Here is a 20240-nt window from a genome sequence, read left to right as displayed (position 1 = left end):
TCTGGGAGCAAAAGGGGATTGTGGCTGTCTCCCTCATGCCCTCCCAGTGTGTTTGTAAAAGTAGATACACCTTTTGATCTGATTCAGCAAGGTAATATTTATATTCTTGGTTGTGACAATGTACTAATGCATTGCTAAATATATGGCACGGAAGTCAGAGGTTTATTTCACTGATAATAGCCTGGCTTACCATTCAGTTACCAAAACTGGGACACTGAAGAGTTATGTATAGTTTCTATGAAATATAGAAAGTAAAAGAATCACCCACCTTGAGACTTCATTTCAAATCATGTTTATAACACTTCGATGAGGTCTGCATGTCTTGTAAGAATTCTGCAAAACTATTTTCTAACTATTGCTCTTTAACAATGTATCCAGTACTGTAGCGAACAAGGCTTGATCCTTATCAAATCTCATTGGTTTGAATTTGAATGTGAACTTTGAGTAACATTTATGCCACCTTGTGAATTTACTTACACTGAGTTCTTTTACCACCTTGTAGTTTAAATCATAGTAATTATTATTATTATTATTATTATTATTATTATTATTACTACTACTACTAAAATTTCTATGCTGCCCTTTATCCAAAGATCACAAGGTAGTTTATAATATAAAATCACCAAAAACATAACATAAATAACATTATGGTGGTGATCAACCGTAACTGGGTGTTGCCTATAACTGGTGTAAGATCCAAAAGATTCAATGTAAAATAGACTCATCTCCTCTCTTGTCTAGCTTTTGTTAGTCAATGAATTAACTTTTCTTCTCTTTTGCTTATTTTAGCTACAGATCCCTTTGCCTCTCTGTTTGGAAATGAATCATTTGGAAGTGGCTTTGCTGACTTCAGCACATTGTCAAAGGTAATTTGAAATGATTAATGCCTGTGGAAAAAGCATAAAATTGCTGCAGTAACCAACACACTAGAGGCTCCTACATACGAGGATAAAAAACACAACTTTAGCAGATGCTGAATCTAAATCAACAGGTCATGACTTCTCAGACTGATTCCACATTTTAAGCTACTGTGAGCCTCATTATTTCTGAGGTTACTTGCTTTGTGAACTGCCATGAGCACAATTCAATTAATGGAAAACTACACCTACTATGAGTATAGGTGCTTGCATAGTCTCATTGACTACCTTACTTTCTTCTGCTTCCATTCCAAGATTTATATATCCTTTTTAGAGTGTTTCTGAAGCTGCTATATTTCAATTCTTCTCAACAGCAGGGTAGTCAAGCAAGTAAGCAAGTTAGCTTTCAAGAAATGAAAATTGCTCCAATCGTAATCATAATTGTAATTTATTAATACCCTGCCCATCTGACTGGGTTGCCCCAGCCACCCTTGGCAGCTTCTAACCAAAATGCAGGCAAAGCAGCTAAACAACAACAACAACATAAAACATTAAAAGCTTCCCAAAACAGGGCTGCCTTCAGATGCCTGTGTCATGTGAAAGTCACTCCACACACATGTTATACATGGAATAGCTCTCACACAGTTCTGTTTTTTTTGTGGTGATCACGCTGCTTGTGCAGCGAATCCAGCCTCATCTTTAACTGCTGTGAAATTATATAAGAGCAACAGAGCATGTATGTGACTAGTTCTGACTACTGCAGCTTGTATACAAGACCACAAAAGTTACTAGCCTGCAAAAGCGTTTAGTGATGGCTTGTGTATGCTCTTCGCAATAAACACCCTCTGCTCACTCAGAGAGATATTTTTACAGTCCTTTATTTTACATATATACAAGCAGCACATTACAATCATGCGTCCGAATCAACCGGTTCAGATTTGGGGAGTGGTCTTCTCCGGCTTCTCCTCCAACAGAAAAGGCGGGGAAGTTTCATGGGACGTCTCTGGTCCCTGCGCTATAACCCTCTCCTTTCCTGTGCAGACGGCACAGGCACAGGCTCTACGTCTGTTCCTGAACTTCCTGTGCACTGCTAGGGCTCTGCTTCAGCATTGGAGAGCCTTCCTGCCTCCTGGCTCTCTCCCTCTTCCTCTTCCGTCACTTCCTCTCTGTTTCCCTCTGACTGTTCCCGCTCTGACTCTTCTTCTCCCCCCCCCCCCGGGGTTCCTTGGCAGTCCCGTGACAGCAGCCTGCTGTGTTTCTCTGCTTGGCACAAATGAAAGTCCATTTTTTGGTCCTGCCATTACTCTCCATGGCACAGGAATACAATTTAAAAGTACATGAACATCTGCAGACATCTGCAGTTTGTCAGTGCATGAACTCCTGTGTTTTTATGGCGCTTGAATAGCACTGTTTTATGGTAGAAAACGAAAATGATAGCCACGTCCTCCCCGCAAGCTATGTTGTTAAGCAAAACAGTAGCTTTTCCTGTTTTTGTTACTGTCTGTTTGTTTTTTAGGCAAATAATGAAGATCCATTTAGTTCATCTACAACAGGCTCTGTCAGCAGTGTGGTCATAACTAAAAATGTGTTTGAAGAACCTCCAGCCAAAAATGAAGATGTACCTCCTGCTTTGCCTCCTAAAACTGGAACACCTACCAGACCTTGTCCTCCCCCACCTGGTAAGAACCAGTACTAAGTGTCTGTGTGCTACTCTTTGGTTTAAAGATGTCTTTATGGCTGTAAGAGAGCAAAGAGCTTCTAATTTAGTAACCAACTAATTCCTATACTACTTCTATTTCTTACATAATTTTAAGTCGTCCTTCTTAATTTAGGTAATCTTTACTTAGATACATGTTGGGAGCCATAAATTTGGAAGAGAGGCTGTAACTTTTAAATTGCTCTGACAGTGCTACTGTAGAAGCTGGTTGCTGAGTAGTTTATTGAATTTGATAAAGCAAGCTGGTTTAAACCAGTTTTAAAATAAGATTAAATTAAGCATATATTTTTTTAATTTGAATGAAAGAACTGTCTCTTACCCACACTGAACCACTTACAAAATGGAGAAAAAAAATGGGAAGAATGTACATACAAACAAACCCTGAAAAACGTGAAAGGTTTTAGAAATCAGATTAAATCAGATTATGACTACCAGCACTAAGGATTTTTTGTGGGGGTTTTTTGGCTATATAATGAGATGGTGTAACCTAAAACACTATTGTACACTGGATAAATATTTCTGCCACACTCATAATCATGCTAAAGTGATTATTTTGATGTAGGAAAAAGGCCTATCAACAAATTGGAGTCTTCGGATTCCTTTAAACTGAATGATCCCTTCCAGCCCTTCCCAGGCTGTGATGGTTCCAAAGAACAGGAAGCTGACCCATTTGCTCCCACTGGTGTGTGCAAAGAGATGGACACCAGCAATTTTGCTAATTTCAGTGCTGTAAGTAAACAGGATGGGGAGGCATCAAGCTAACTCTAATGACTTATTTTTGTGAAAAACAGTGAACATTTCCAGACTTAAATTGAGTGAAATGGGTTTCATACCGCAATGCAACGATGTAGCACATATTAACGTTAGTAGTGCCTCTCTAAAAAAAGGGTACATTACCACTTCCTTCTGGGACAAATGCAGCCAGTTGCAGCAGATTCTTAGTTGCACATTTATGTATTATTTAGCTTCACATGAATAATTGTTACCTTTCCCAGTCTTCGTACAAAGCTGTAAGTACACATTGTGCCTCAGGGTTTAATGTCTGTACAGTATATCAAACTGCAGTGCATCATTTATCTTCAAAGCATATGTTAAGGTCACAGTTAGGCAGTTAGAAAATAAGCAGCACAACCTTTACATTGTACTTGTAGCTACCATTTGAAGGCTTAATCCCCTGCAAGATTCATAAATACAAATTGATAGTGTGACAAGGAAATCTTGTCCCTGAGCTCCTTTTTTGGCAACCAGCCATACAGCTAGGCCCTGCCTGCTGCCTCTGCTGTAAGATTAGTCTGGGGGAAGGGCCCAGGCCCAGGGACAACTGATGCAGCAGCAGGCTTTGTAGGCAAGGCATCTTAAAGGCCAAAACAATAGGGGAGGGTGGTAAGGATTTGTTCAGGAGACCGACTCAAGGGAATGAACAGCCCTAGCCATAAACTATTATAAAAAGGGAAACTACCAAAAGTAAACATCCTCGTTGTATAGAACACTTCAAGATAAGGCACAGATCTGTCAACTTGGCATGCCACCCGTCCCCTGTTAGTGCTGAGTGATCTGTAAATGAGCGAACAAGTACAATGCACATGAAAGAGAGATGTTATTTTCCAAGGAGCGCAGAATTAAATTTCAAGTACTTGAAGGTAGGAAGCATGGAGCAATCAGTCAATCAATTAACACTGTAAAGGATTTCTGGGTCAAGTTAGTGAGAACATGTATTTATGTCAGTTTTTATCCAGCCTTCCTACAACTGTGCACAGCCCAAGGAGGAATGACAAAACAAAATACAGCAAAATAAAACTTATTTAAAAATTTATAAAGCAAGCTGTTAAAGACATAACTAGATGAAGCTATCTACCACCAGCAGCAGAGCACACACAGCAGCCTGAAGGTCTAGTCTTAACAACATCTTCATCTGCTAGCAGAAGGTCACTAGACAGGAGGCTGAACAGGCTTCTTTAAGAAGGGAGTTGTTCAGCCATTGAAAAGACCATTTCTTGCATCCCCAGCAAACCTGATGTTGACTGGATGCAGAAAAGGGTGCTCTCAGAAATATTACTAGCCAGGCAGACTTATATTGGAGGAGGTGATCCTTCAATCAGCCAGGTCTTTAAAAGTCATAACTAGCATACTGAATTCTCCCTGGAAACCAATATTCCCAGTAACTGGCTCCTGGTCAATAGTCTGGCTGTATCATTCTAGAACCCCTGTAGCATTTACTTTTCAAAGACTGCTTCCTATAGAACACATGACAGTAATCTAATCAAGATGTAACTAAGACATGTATCAAGATGGCCAAATCAGATGCTTTAAGGAATGAGTGCAGTTGGCACACCAGCCTCAGCTATGTAAAATCTCTCTCTCTCTCTCTCTCTCTTTCTTTCTTTCTTTCTTTCTTTCTTTCTTTCTTTCTTTTATATCCCACTTTGCCTCAAATGATCTCAAGGTGGTGTACATAGCTCTCTTCCTCCCCATGTTATTGTCACAACAATCTCATGAGGTAGGTTAGGCTGAGAGTAAGTGACTGGCCCAAGGTTACCCAGTGAGCTTCATGGCTGAGTGAGGATTTGAACCCTCAGTGAGGATTTGATCCTAAGTCTGACACTCCCAACCACTACATCACACTGGCTCTCTGTGCCAGCACCTGAAAAAATGAACTGTGTCGTATGTTACCATAACATTTTCCTTAGTAAACGGAATCATCTTTCTATCTTGCTACTCTGTTAATCAGTGGGTCATAGCGGTGGTGGACTTGGGATTTCTTAACTTGCTTTATTGCATGACGGTCACTGGGATGTAAACCTTTGGGGAGGAACAGTAACATGGTGCTCTTGATTATTTTAAAGGCCTTTCTTTAATTAAATCTGTGTACTTGGATTGTCGGGTGGTTTTAAATAAGCATTATATATATATAATATAATCCTTCTCTTTAATTAACAGTTTAAGGTAACTGTGCCAAAGATCCTATAGTCCAAACTCTTACAGTGGACTTAAATCTTTGCAAGCTACATCAAATGCACACTTTCAATTTTCTTTGAGTGTTTGGGGCAAATGAAAATATTTTTCTCCTCTTAATTAAACAATTGAAACAATGAACTAGATAAATCATAGATGCTGACCAAACACCCATTTAAATTCTAAGTGATGGTAACAATAATTTAAACCAACTGGGGACAGAATCTTATTTAAACACTTGATTTTTACCTCCTCATTTAACAAATCCATGGTTTCTCTATTTTAGTATCCTACTGAAGAAGATATGATTGAATGGGCAAAGAGGGAAAGTGAGAGAGAGGAGAAAGAGCGTCTTGCAAGGTTGAAACAACAAGAACAAGAAGATTTAGAACTAGCTATTGCACTCAGTAAATCTGAAATATCAGAAGCATGAAGAATTGCCACAACCATTTGTCCCTTGCCCTGTATGTGTATAGCTAATCAGAAGCTGCTTATGCACAGGGAAGTACAAAAGGCTTTAAATTCCTGCAAATGTGATTTTTGAGTAATGTAATGTCTTATTTGTAATTTTTTTCATATTCACTTAACTCATCTGGCTACTCTTTTTTAATAAAGCGAAGTTCCATTTGTACTTACCTTGATATTCTTGTGTACTATATAAACCATTACACCAAAGTAAGTTCTTATAATGCAAAAAAGACAAATCTGTATTAAGGCACAGCAATGCATTTTTTAAAGATCTCAGAAGGCAATTCTGACTCCAAGCAAGTTCCCCTTTGATACATGCCTTACGCAGTGTTGAAGATCTAGAATGTGCAGGTGTGTCTAACAACATAAAATGAGTGAGTGCATTGTATTGCCTTTAAACAAATGGATAGGTCATGTGTTACTGATATTTCCCTTAAAAATATTAGATGGCTTGTTCTAAGTCTTGATTAGCTTTCTTTTTGAAAGGGCCAAATTTTGCCAATTACTATAATACCGAATTATTTAGGTCTCCCAGGTGGCCCAGTTAGCAAAGTACATTTTCACCTTGTAATCAAATCTGGCCATGTAGCCAACCAAACTGTAGTTTATGGCAAATCTTCATGTACTTAAAAATTGCTGATAATCCTGCTTCTTTCTTGCTAAAATGTTCAGATCTGGTTATCACAGGTATTAGAAATCTATTGTATATTTTAAAGATGATGATAATTGAGGTTAAGCCTATGGAGTGCCTTTATGTCTGTGGGCTTCCTTTTAATGAAGACTCTTCTTCTAGAGTGGATATCTAACAGAAAATCTAGATTCCAGATGCAACTAGTGTTATCTGAAACTTTTAACTGCCATTTTGCCTACTATCAGGTTTTTTAAAATGACCTTTTAGGATTGTTCCAAGGAGATTTCTAAGATTACACTGTTTGGCCAAGTTCACTGTTAAGAACTCTGATGCCCCACTGCTAATTGAGCCAATTTCTTATGTGAAATATGCAACTTAAATTGGCAAGTTGACAGCAGAATTTGAAATAGGGTAGGAAGTAGACTACATAAAGATATAGTTTACAACAGTCGATTGCTGTTGTGTATAATTTATTGAATGCCAACTGATAGTTGCACCTTAAAAATAAATTTCCTTTTATAGTAACGAAGTCAAAATTGAATGTTAATGAAAGTAAGTTATTATCTAATATGTTTTCTGCAGGATGTTAAACTCATTCCAAATGACTCGTTTCACTTCCATCTTCAATACATGCATGGTTAGGCTACAGCCACACAAAACTGGTGGTTCTGCTTCCCCCCTCCCAAAACACTGTGGTATTTGTGCCTCGAATTAAGAGTTTTAAAATGATTTTTCTTCTGCTGCAAGGAGTTGCATAGTTACCACTATCAGGATGAAACTTTTCCAGTTACCTGTGGATGCTGCTGCAAGAGACTTTTTAGGAAGGTAGTTTTTGCTCAATTTTCCTATAAATTGAGATCAGTTCTGAGAAAATTTTGCACTAGGAAATGAGCATTTTAAAACACCTGCTCAAAAAAGTAACCTAGCAAAACCTCTTGCAAGTATTAATGTTCATAATTTATCTACCCAAATTTTGTATTAACATTAATCGTGCATATTGTATGTTTAACTGGACTACATAGATTTTTCCTTTTTTGTTAAATGTATACTTTGTGGACCAATACAATATCTGTGTGTATATATTATACATATAAATATATATATATTCAAGCTTTCTTGTATAGGATTTAAAGTTCTGAGTCACTTGATGTTACATTTCATGTTACTGACTGATCACAGAACCTTTACTCGAAGGCTTCTAAATAAACCACTGCTGTGTCAGCTTAAATGGCATTACTGTTAAAGTTTTAAAAGGCTTTTAATAACTTGTTCAGGTGGGGTTAGCCTCTATTTATAGACCTTTGTTTAAAAATTCTAAAATAGCTTATAATTATGAATAAAACAGTTTAAGTATATTATGTTTCGTCTGGTTTTTGTTTTTACTTTTAAGTAAACGGTACAGTGTCTTGTGGAAGTATACAGATATGAAACATCACAACTTTAGTTTTGGTTTGAAAATGAATTTTAAATGAACTTTCAATTCCCTAAAGTATGTTTTTTTGAGAAGCTACTCAAATGTATTATTCTTTACAGTGTTTGGATTTTGTAGTTCACAGCGGGTGGCGCTGTGGGTTAAACCACAGAGCCTAGGGCTTGTCGATCAGAAGGTCGGCGGTTCGAATCCCCGCAACGGGGTGAGCTCCCATTGCTCAATCCCAGCTCCTGCCAACCTAGCAGTTCGAAAGCATGCAGTGCAAGTAGATAAATAGGTACCGCTCTGGCGGGAAGGTAAATGGCGTTTCCATGCGCTGCTCTGGTTCGCCAGAAGCGGCTTAGTCATGCTGGCCACATGACCTGGAAGCTGTACGCCGGCTCCCTCAGCCAATAAAGCGAGATGAGTGTTGCAACCCCAGAGTCAGCCACAACTGGACCTAATGGTCAGGGGTCCCTTTACCGTTACCTTTACCTATTCAATAGCTCAAAGTGGTTATTAGCATCCTAGACATCAGACAAGAAATAGATCCCTATCTCTAAAGCTTTTGAAACCTACATGGGGACAATAGAAACAGCAACAAACGGTGGGGGATACCTGACTATGTCATTCACATGAATTACATCTATCAGTTACTTCTGAAATTCAATCATTTGTGGTTAAGTTCCGATACAGATCTAGCCTCCAAATTGGACAGTGTCTGCTTGCCTCTACTCTCATAAATACATATTTAAGAGCACAAAAATGCATCATGTATAAATGAAGAAGTGCTTATTTGCAAAGGCTTGGCAAAGCTGCCCTGTGATAGAGAGGCTGAAAGCGGGAGAAGGCGAGTTGGGGGGAAAGAAAGGTGGCAAGTGTCCATTCTGCAAGGGAAGACGGGAGGAGACGTTATCACTGTTGTGAAACGTTTGCAGAGAATTGGGAAAGGGGGGCAAGCTCTGCAAGATCTAAGTAGCCTTGGATAAGGGATGAACTGGTTTAACCATTGTTATGGGGGGGGGCACAAGGGAAAAAAATAAAGAAAGAGGGAGGAGGAGGAGAACAGCTTCCCTTGGGAGTAACCTGGTGATAATAATAATAATTTATTATTTATACCCCGCCCATCTGGCTGTCTTGGAGTTTCCTTCCTGTCCTGCCAGCCCAAACCTAGAAGCTCCCTCCTGCCTGAGCTGGCGCTACGCCCTTGACCCGAAGCGATGAGCTACAGCTGGGGCTGGTTTCCTTTATCACGCCGGTTTATCAAGTACGCGGCTCCCTCCGAGAGACCTGCAGGGGGCGGTCGCTCGCCTGAGAGGCCTCAGGATGAGGAGGGAACAGGCGGCGGCCGGAAACTTTAAAGGGGAGGAGCCGCCACCCAGCAGCGCGGGGACCTTGCTCTGGAGCCGCCTGCCTCCACTTTCCCGGCGTTATGAGTTTGCCGCTGACTATCGAGGCGGAGCGGGCTTTTTTTTTTTACCTCAGCAGCACCTCGCTTCATCTCGAGGCGAGCCTAGCGGAGCCTCATGGACGCGCAAAGTAGCCGCAGAAGCAGCAGCAGCAAGAAAAAAGAGCTGAGGTACTTACTCTGGGGGAGGTGGATCATGCCTTCGGTTTAGCTAGGTTGGCGCGCTTGTATTTCACGAGCAAGCTGCCTTGGCAGGCAGGGAACCAACAGGTGAAGCTGTTGCCGGCATGCATGTCGACATTTGCAAATAAACCTGCCGGGAAGTTTGCATGGCTGGGCCATGTAGCTGCTGAAGCTAATATGGGTTTGTTTGTTTCAGTTATTATTATTATTATTATTATTATTATTATTATTATTATTATTATTATTTCTCGTGTTTTCTTCCAAAGGAGCTCAAGGTGGTGTGTGCCTGGTTCTCCCCTGCCTCATTGAATCCCCACAACCGCCCTTTGGGCTGAGAGGCAGCGACTGGGCCAAGAGCCCTTGCCTCCCAGTAGTAGTAGTAGTAGTAATAATAATAATAATAATAATAATAATAATGTATTTATACCCCGCCCATCTGGCTGGGTTTCCCATAGCCTGACACTCATAACCACGACACCACACTGGCTCTCATATTTAGCATTGTTATGTGGATTGAGTGTATTTCCCACTCCGCTTCCTGACTGTAAACTGCTGGGGTTTGTGTGTGTGGAAAAGCATTAAATGTAAAAAGAAAAAAGAAAGGTAGTAACCCTGAGGTGAAACTGAAATAGAGTGTGTATGAAACCCCTGGAGAGCTGCTGCCAGTTACTGAGCTAGATGGACTAACAGTCTGACTCGGTCTAAGTCAGCTTCCTAAATTCCTAAGGCGGTTACATAAATGTTTAGAAATGGCAGGTGAAAGGGGATGCACTACAGTATTGCCACTTTATGTAAGTTAAGGCGACATATATTGTAGGTACATACTTTCCTCTCTTTATGTCAGGTGAATCTACTGCCAGCCTGAAAATAAATGTTGCAAGCAAGTGGGATTCCTGACCTCCCTGCTATGTGTGTGCAAATTTCTTACTGTGAAAATAAGAAATATTTAGGGTGTGTGCGCTAAATTTTGTTCTTGCTCAGGTGCCATATTACCAAAGTCTGCCCCTTGTTTCTCCTAATGTTCAACTGAAATCTACCCTTCTGTAACTTAAGCCCCATGTCCAAGTGTTTTTGTTCTGTTTTGTCTTGTATCGATGGTTTCCCCTGAAAAACCTGCATTTTACTGCTGAATCAGAGCAAACGGCAATCCAGGGAAGACTTGATTGCTGTTGCTCCAATTCAGTGGTAAAACACAGGTTTTCCTGGGGAAAGTGCTAGGAGAAAAGCAACAACAACACTTGGGCATGGAGCTTTAAAGTCTGGACCTGTGCCCACTGGGTAGTGAATGGTGATGCAGAAAAAGGTGGCAATTCCAGGTTTTCCCCATTTTGATTGGCCCCACTGTGTCCACCTTCTGATTGTGGTCTCCAGTATGTTCAGATCAAATTACAAAATTCTTGCTATATGAAACTGGTTGCTAAGTTATGAGGAGAAAGCACTTTTCACGTGCTCAGAAGGTACCCTTTTCGTTTTTACTTCAAATATTTTCAGGGCTAAGCTTTGCTGTTGGGGGACAGGAGGTGGGAATGCTGGAAACAATGTTCCATCCTTGTCCCACAAACCCAGTTTTTTAAAACCCTAGAATATTTCTCTTCCATCACTGCCAAAAGCTCAGTGTGTTTGTGTGTGAGAGCCTGCTTAGGTTGAATGTGCTGCCAGCTTTCTACAAAGCACAGGAGGAGATGTAGACCTATTAAATGTTAAACAGGACTTGGTAAAGGACAGGATATGCCAGAATTGATGATCTCTTTAATGTGCTTGTTATTGAATTATTTATAAGCTTTTCAGTTGGCTAAAATGACAGAGACAGTTAAAGAAAATTACACTTGATCTTAGTCAAAAGGCCGAGAAGAAAATTAACAGTTGTGGGGGACCATTCTTCATTTTCTCTTTAGTTTTGGCAAGTCATGAGTTGGCTGCTCATATTTGGATTACTATGGTACCTCGGGTTAAGAACTTAATTCATTCTGGAAGTCCTTTCTTAACCTGAAACTGTTCTTAACCTGAAGCACCACTTTAGCTAATGGGGCCTCCCGCTGCTGCCGCACCGCTGCTGTGCGATTTCTGTTCTCATCCTGAAGCAAAGTTCTTAACCTGAGGTATTATTTCTGGATTAGCAGAGTCTGTAACCTGAAGTGTATGTAACCCGAGGTACCACTGTATTGTTAAGTTTGCTCTGTTTTCATAAAGCCTTCAGAGGGTTGAGAAGGGCTCTGTGCAATAGGTCAAAAGCTGTTGGGCACTTGAATAGGAGAGAAAGGGTTTGGGCACTATGCTGTTTGAAGGAAAGTCTTTCATTTGAAAGCACGTCAAAGTGCAAGTAGATAAATAGGTACCGCTCCGGCAGGAAGGTAAACGGCATTTCCGTGTGCTGCTCTGGTTCGTCAGAAGCGCCCTAGTCATGCTGGCCACATGACCCGGAAGCTGTACGCTGGCTCCCTCAGCCAAAAAAGTGAGATGAGTGCCGCAACCCCAGAGTCGTCCATGACTGGACCTAATGGTCAGGGGTCCCTTTACCTTTATTCTTCAACACTGTAGCTAAGAGTTTTCCCATTTTAGAGATATGGTGCCATGTAATCACTGATAAATTTGATCCAACTTGTACAAGGTTGAACACTGTTGGATTAAGTTCTATAAGGTGTGTTTTTTTTATTTCCAATCAGCTTGTAGCAATCTACTCAAAATATTTTTAATATTTAGTATCAGTCTACTATTGAAACTCCTTGCTCTAGATCTTTCTCCCATTTGTCTTGTAAATAATAATAATAATAATAATAATAATAATAATAATATAATTTATTTATATCCCGCCCACCCCAGCCGAAGCCGGGCTCAGGGCGGCTAACAACAATAAAACAGTACAAAAGTACAGCACAAACAACACTCTAAAATCATTCATTATAAAATTCATTATAAAATTATTAATTATATAAAATTAAGTAAAGCTGGAAGACTGAAAGTTTTAAATTTAACAGCAACAAAAAAAGTTTGTCTGTTGTCAGACATATAATGTAATAAGTATTTTCTACTTTAAAACAAACAAACTCGGAGCCAGGCCTACGTTTTTCTTGCTACTCTGTTCAAATTCTTTCCTGCATGCTGTGCAGCATAACAGCAGCACATTAAATGGTCATAGGTTGTCCAGAATACACTTCCTTTATTTTTAATCTTTAATGTCTGTTGCTTCTTACTTTCTCTGCTTTATGACTGTATTCTGTGCCCCAGGCAGGTGATAGAGGTCAGGAGGTTCTCTGTCATGTCCTCTGGGATGCTGAGGACACTGTCTAGCCTGGTAGCCGCCTTTTGCACTTCCTCCAAATGCACAGGTATTGGCTCCTACTCCAGTATGTTAGTGGTTATGCTCAATGCATTCAATCCAAATTCAGTGTGTTTTTCCAATATAGTATTTTTTTATGTCCTGAACAAATCCACTGCCTGTTTCTGTAAATCAAAATCACAAGTCAAAGCAGTCTACTTTGCTCGTGATGTTGCAATAGCTAACCCATAAATTAGGTTAGAGAAGTTTTATAATTAGCCAATGGACTGCATAATCTCTGGGCAACTTCTGATAGAAAAATGCACAGTAACTACACTTTGAAGTGGAAATAAACTTTGATAGGAAATAAACGTTGCTATTTCAAAGCCATGTTGTAAGTCCATTACAACAGCTGGGAAATTTAAAAGGAAATAAATATTGCTTTGCATACCAAAAAGTACAATAGCTGATACGTTTGCTAGTTTAATAGTTTATCCATAATCATCATTGTGTTTAGGACTTAAGAAATACACTAGGGTTATTGGCTAAAGCATTTCATATATATTTAAAAGTAACTGAGCTATTCAAATGTCTTTTATCTGGGGGCGGTGATGGGCCAGATGAGGGCTAATAAACTCAATCTCAACAAGACAGTGGTTCTGTGAGTCAATGTGGTTCCCAGTTCCAGGCATTAGGTGGACAGCCTGTTCTTCAGTGGGAGTGCTGCCCCATATAGGAGCAGATTCATAGATGAGGGTGATTCTTGATTCCAAGCTGTCACAAGAGACCCAAGTGACTTAAAATGGTGAGACTTACCTGTGCCCAACTATTGCTGGTTCACTAGTTATGGCCGTTTCTGGACTGGAACAGCTTAACGCCAGTTATCAATGCTCTAATAACCACCCATATAGAGAAATGCAACATTCCAGAAGCTGCAGGTGGTACAGAATGCTGCAACCTGGCTGTTGGGCACAGCTGACAGAGTCATGTTACTTCAGTTCTGAAGATACTGTAGTGGCTGCCATTCATATACTGTACCACGCCCGCTTCAAGGTGTTGGCATTAGTCTGTAATTAGTTTTTTTTTAAATAAAAAAAATAGTAATCCTTTTATGTATTTCCTAGTATGTGCTACCCCAAACCTTAAGAACTGCTGAAAAGTCTCTGCTTGTAGTCCCACTGGCTAGTGTGGTGAGTAAAATAGTGATATGAGGCATGGCATTTGCAGCAATGGCGCCCCTTTTACAGAGCTCCTCACTGAGATATGAGAGTCCTCCACATTAGCTGTTTTCAGACAACAAGCAGAAACATGCTCTCCATCCAAGCTTTTGGAACCTGGTGCCTCCACTGGGAACTGCCCAGTTGGTGTTAAACTATGGCAGGGCCTTTCCAGTAGTGATTCCCCACTTCTGGAATAGTTTCCCTGGTGAGGAGAGTCTGTCTTCCTCATTATTGACTTCAAAATATTTCTGTTCACCCAGGTATTAGAAAGCAGAAAGATACCATTCCTAGCAACCCTGAAATAATTCATTGAGAGACTAGTTGTATTTAGAATATTTTAAATATTATTTTAATGATGTGTTTGCCACCCTGGACTCCTTTGGCAGGAAGGCTGAGATATAAATTGAATAAATAATAATAAGTATCATGTTGGTGTTGATTCTGGATGGAATTGAGGTCTGGTGCTGCAGTTTTTTATAATGGATGTACAATTTAATTTTGTTACATGTTTTATATTGTTTATACTGCATGTTGCGCTCTGTGCTCTGATTTGGGGGAAGGGCAGGGTATAACTGCTGAAATAAAGCAATTGAATAAATACTAGATGCTGCAGTGGAAATTAGCAATAAATCCATTGCTAGTCAAATATTTATGACTTTTTTAGTTGCCAACTGCTGTAGTAGTTGAAAGAAAGAACCATATTCCTGTTTTGTGTGTTTTTTAAAATGATATCGTAAGAACTTGCTTCTATGTTTGATGTGAATGTGTCCGTGTCAATTAAATACTTCTGGAAGTGAGCAAGTTAAGTTTGGTCATGAATTATGAGATGCTATCCTTTGTGTTTTATTTATTATTTCCAGATAATTTTTGAGTGCACAAAATGTTTTGTAGTTCTTATCTCATTTTGCTTAGGGAGGGAAGCAATTCCAGCAGGTGCACTGAGGTCTACTGCTTCTTTTTAGTAGTTAATGTCTTAATTTAATATGAAATTATGCTAATGGTATTTTAAGGGCCACTACATTTGGATCAAAGGACAGAAAGATAATGACATTACTAGGGGAGCATGAAGAATATGGAGAATGTTGTGACATGGGGTTTGTGATTTCAGCTCTCTTGACATAATATGCTGGAGACAGTTCTCTAGTAACACTTCTTTATTAAAAGCAACAAGACTGAAGACTGAGGAGGGGAGAGCTACATTTATAGGGACAGGGAACCAGCTAGAAAGGATACATTTTGGAGGGAACAATATCAGGCAATCACAGTCCTGCCTTTTGGAGGCAACCAATAAGACAGAGGATCCAAATACAGCAGCTTAAATGAACCAATAGTAGCTGTACCCTCTGGAACCAAAAGGCAGTTACTTTACCCTAATGCAAATACAGACAATAATAATACAGATATAAAATCCTTTGACTCAATACGCAACACCCCTCCCCCCCTAGTGAGCACAGCAGACGTAATCTTTCAGGTACTGTGGGGTCCTACAACTTCTACTTGATCTCCTGACAACAGGTGTTGCCGGTTCTGGATTGGGTGTCACCTGTGGTAGAGGGGCTGCTATAGGGGTTTCGTCAGGAACAGATGGAGTCCCAGACATCTCAGGGTCCCCTACCTGTACCTCATCATCCTGAGGACTAGCAGACCCTGGTTCATTTGCTGAAGCCCCTGGTGACTGCACCTCTGGGCCATTTTCACCCTGGTCTTGCAGCTCTGCGTCGTTAGCTAGGGATGAATTATCAGACTCCTCCCTGCTGAGCGCCCGGCGCCTCAGCTGATCTATATGTCTCTTCCAAACTTGCCCATTTTCCAAGGTCACATAATAGGACACAGGTCCACTAGCCCGGGTGACCACACCAGCCACCCACCGCGAACCTCGTGAATAGTTCCTCACCCAGACCAGATCTTCAGGGGCGAAATACCTTGTTGTGTCAGTCTCAGCCTGGGGGTTTGCTCTTGAATTACGGTTTGGCATTTTATCCGGGTGGACATAATCCAGCACCGTTACCAATCTTCTACCCAAGAGCAGCTCAGCTGGCGACTTGCCCATCGCAGTACACGGCGTCGCATGCTGCAAAAATAACATTCGCGCGATGTGAGCTGACCAGTTACCCTCCATTAAGCGCGCAATGGATTCTTTGGCTGTTCTTACCATGCGCTCCGCCTGCCCATTGGAGGATGGGTGAAAGGGCGCGGATGTGACCCCTCTTATGAAGTTATCAGCCAAGAATGCCCTGAATTCTTGGGATACAAAAGCTGCCCCATTATCTGATACAATGGTCTCAGGTAACCCGTGGGTTGCAAACAGCTGCCTCAACACCTTGATTACGGCAGCTGATGCCATGCTAGGGACCATCGCCACTTCTAACCATTTGGAATATGCATCGACGATAACCAAAAAGACCTTCCCCTGGAATGGCCCAGCAAAATCTAAGTGCAGCCGGCTCCAGGGAGATCTGGACTGCTCCCACCAGTGAACTGGTGCTCTGGCCACTTCTGGCCACACCTCTTGGCATGCCTTGCATGTTCGTACCCATTGTTCTATGTTCTGGTCCATTCCAGGCCACCACACATAACATCGGGCTAGCGACTTCATCCTGACCATTCCCGGGTGTCCCATGTGAAGCATCTCAAGAACCCTGTTTCTCAGTGGTGCTGGGATGATCACCCTATCTCCCCACAGGAGACAACCCTTATGCATGGATAACTCGTGCTGCCTTGTCGCATAAGGCCTGAATTTGTCTTCATGCGGACCATCTGGCCACCCCCTCCCCACCCAAGTGAGCACACGGGAGAGAACAGCATCTTTCCTCGTTTTCTCAGCAATATCAGTAGCCGTTACAGGAGCCCCCGGAAGTGTTTCCAGCATCATTATGTGCTCCGCTGGAGCAGGATCCTCATTGCTCCCGCCAGGAAGGGGCAATCGACTCAGCGCATCAGCGTGGCACAACCGTTTCCCCGGCACATGGGTCAAGGTGTACTGGAACCCGTTCAGGAATATAGACCAACGCAACATTCTGGGGGAGAGAATTTGTGGCGTTTGTTTGTTCGGGTTGAACAACCCCAACAGTGGTTTGTGGTCCGTTTCAATGGAGAAATGACGACCGTACACATAATCATGGAACTTTTTGATTCCTGCCACAATTGCAAGCGCCTCTTTGTCAATTTGAGCATAGTTGCGCTCCGTGGGCGACAACGTACGGGAATAGAAAGAGATGGGCTTTTCCGACCCATCCGGTTCCCTATGACTCAGCACCGCCCCCAGGCCGTATTGAGAGGCATCACATGCCAGGACCAGCGGCTTCGATTCATCATAATGAGCAAGGACGCTCTTGCTACTCAGCATTCCTCTCAAGGAGTCAAAAGCCTTCTGCTGCTCCTGCCCCCATCGCCACACATTCTTTTTCTGCAACAGTCTATGTAATGGTTCAGCTACCGAAGCTTTCTGGGGTAAAAACGAATGATAAAAGTTAATAAGTCCCAGGAATGACTGCAACTCCGTCTTGTTCTGTGGTCGTGGTGCCTCGATGATGGCCTTAACCTTAGCATCTGTGGGGTAGATGCCTGATGCATCAATTTTAAACCCCAAGAATTCCACAGTTGGCACCCCAAAACTGCATTTTTCCTTTTTTAGTTGCAACCCCGCCTCCTTGAACTTGAGCAACACTGCACGGACACGCGCAACCAATTCCTGTGGGTCTTTTCCAGCAATCAAAACGTCATCAAAAAATGGCAAGACCCCCGGCAGACCTCTTAACAGGCGTTCCATGAGCCCTTGAAAAATCCCTGGGGCCACACAAACTCCAAATTGTAATCTGTTAACTCTGAACACCCCTTTATGTGTGACAATAGTCTGTGCTTCCGCTGATTGTGGGGTTACTGGCAGCTGTTGGTAAGCTTGTGCCAGGTCAATTTTGGCGAACACCTTGCCCCCAGCCAGTTTAGCCAACAGATGTGATACGACTGGAATGGGGTATGAGTTTCCCCTGAGTGCCTTATTGATAGTACATTTGTAATCAGCACAGATCCTGACTTCCCCATTTGCTTTAAGGGGCGTGACGATTGGAGTCTCCCACTTAGCGGAGTCCACGGGTGAGAGAACTCCCTGCTTGACCAATTTATCCAGCTCTGCTTCGATCTTGGGTTGCAGTGCAAATGGCACTCGCCTTGGTTTGAGTCGGATTGGGGCCACCCCAGGGTCCAATTCGAAGTCAACTGAGGGCCCTTTATAACAACCCAGTTTTCCATTAAAGAGACCAGCAAATTCTTTGCATAATGCCTCGCTCATCTCAGGGCAGGTTTGGATTGAATTAAGCCCTGATATACTCAGTCCCAGGGCGGGGAACCAGTCAGTGCCCAGGAGACTGGGGCGACTGCCCTTCGCAATCACCAGTTTCAGTACCGCCTGTTTGTCCCGGAACTGTACTCTCACAGCACACATTCCCATGACATGGATGCGGCCCGCTGAGTATGACTGCAAAGTTGCCGGGAAGGGCTCCTCGTGGTCTGGTCCGACACGATAGTGAATCCAGATCCGGAGTCCACCTCCATGTCGCACAGCTGACCCTCAATCTTCACCTTGACGTGTGCCTTGCCTTGCGCTGGAAACTGCATGACCCTCCCGTTGATCTCCGTTACGTAGTGGCAGTCCTTTAGAACATGGTTTGCTGTGGGCGATCTGTGATGCTCCAGTCTAGGTGCTCCTGTCGCTCCCAACGCCGCCGATCTACAGACCCTGGCGATGTGACCTGTCTTTCCGCACGTCCGGCACATAGCATCCCGAGAAGGAAGCAGTTGAGTCCATGTGAGCAAACTGAAGATAAGTTGCTTGTTAAAATACCATGGAACAAGAGCACATGAGACCCATCTCTATGCTTATATCACAATCACAAGACATATTGTAAGAACATAAGAAGAGCCTGCTGGATCAGGCCAATGGTCCCTCTGGTCCAGCATCCTGTCCTCATAGTGACCAACCAGATGCCTGTGGGAAACCCATAAGCAGGATTAGAGCACAACAGCACTCTCTCCCAGCTGCAGTTTCCAGCACTGGCATTCATAAGCATTGCTGCCTCCAACTGTAGAGGCAGAGCATAGCCTTCATGGCTTGTAGCCATTGATAGCCCTCTCCTCCATGAATTTGTCTAATTCTCTTTTAAAGGTTAGTGACCATCACGGCCTCCTGTGAGCTGCATGAATACGTAATTTCTTTCATTTGTCCTGTAAAGCAGGTGTATATACTGCTAATTGTTCTGGAGGTTAAAACTTTATCTCAGACTCCCTGTATCATAGAAAAATGGTGGAATAGTGCTACTCTTAATCCTTTTCCATAATTGAGCAGTGCTCAGCTTCTGACAATTTACAGTGGTGCCCCGCAAGACGAACGCCTCGCAAGACGGAAAACCCACTAGATGAAAGGGTTTTCCGTTTTGGAGGCGCTTCGCTAAACGAATTTCTCTATGGGGTTGCTTCGCAAGATGAAAAAATCTTGCGAGTTCCCGCGGGTTTTTTTCGCTCCCCCCCTTTCCTAAGCCGCTAAGCCGCTTATCAGCTGTTCCGCTGATAAGCCGCTTAACAGCTGATCACTAAAAGCCGCTAGACCGCTAATAGCACTAATCCACTAAGCTGTCAATGGGCTTGCTTCACAAGACGGAAAAACCGCTAGACGAAGAGAATCGCGGAACAGATTCTTTTCGTCTTGCGAGGCACCACTGTATTACATATGTTGTGTAGTGCATTAAACTATTTGAGGGTTTTTTGTGTTTCAATGAGTTGTTATGCATTTCAGGTTTCTCTCTTCTTTAAAAAAAAAATAGAGCCTTGAACAGGAGCACTCATAGGGCATAAGAATCCTCTGGTACATTTTGTTGCAAGTCCCACTTGTAGATGCACAAGCACAAAATGTTGCACCTTTCACATAATTTTTTTTAAAAAAGCCATTTCAAGCAAGATTGCCTGATGTTATTTTCTAACATGATGCTGATGGAGTAATTGTGCTTCGTATGTGAAAACTAAGGGTGCAATCCTATGTGTGCTTACCTGGGAGTAAGTTTTATTGAACTGAATGATTCTTACCTCTGACTAGACATGTACAGAAATACACTTTAAGAAAAGCATTCTAATAGTTAACATGCTGA

The 20240-nt window shown here is 42.1% G+C and overlaps 2 protein-coding genes across 9 annotated transcripts in view; both read left to right on the top strand.

Annotated features, from left to right (window-relative positions):
• Positions 1-7980, top strand: part of EPS15 (epidermal growth factor receptor pathway substrate 15) — a 54651-nt gene extending 46671 nt beyond the window's left edge. For 3 of the 4 annotated variants that reach the window (XM_081868227.1, XM_081868228.1, XM_081868226.1), the window contains 4 exons: positions 790-866; positions 2374-2536; positions 3137-3303; positions 5813-7980. In XM_081868227.1, coding sequence (XP_081724353.1) covers positions 790-866; positions 2374-2536; positions 3137-3303; positions 5813-5959 — 554 coding nt within the window. In that variant the 3' untranslated portion in view covers positions 5960-7980. The remainder of the gene's footprint in view (positions 1-789; positions 867-2373; positions 2537-3136; positions 3304-5812) is intronic. The other variant, XM_081868229.1, reaches the window with a different exon arrangement.
• Positions 7981-9103: 1123 nt separating this feature from the next.
• TTC39A (tetratricopeptide repeat domain 39A) overlaps positions 9104-20240 on the top strand; it is a 53976-nt gene continuing 42839 nt past the window's right edge. The window contains exons 1-3 of one of the 5 annotated variants that reach the window (XM_081868254.1): positions 12814-12953; positions 15114-15184; positions 18891-18907. In XM_081868254.1, the coding sequence (XP_081724380.1) occupies positions 15167-15184; positions 18891-18907 (35 nt within the window). In that variant the 5' untranslated portion in view covers positions 12814-12953; positions 15114-15166. The other 4 variants (XM_081868255.1, XM_081868253.1, XM_081868256.1 and 1 more) reach the window with 4 other exon arrangements.

Source organism: Podarcis erhardii (assembly GCF_964252035.2).
Source record: "Podarcis erhardii genome assembly, chromosome: 6".
Classification (NCBI taxonomy): domain Eukaryota; kingdom Metazoa; phylum Chordata; class Lepidosauria; order Squamata; family Lacertidae; genus Podarcis; species Podarcis erhardii.
Note: the sequence above shows the minus strand (reverse complement) of the source record. Positions and strands in the feature narration are given on the sequence as shown.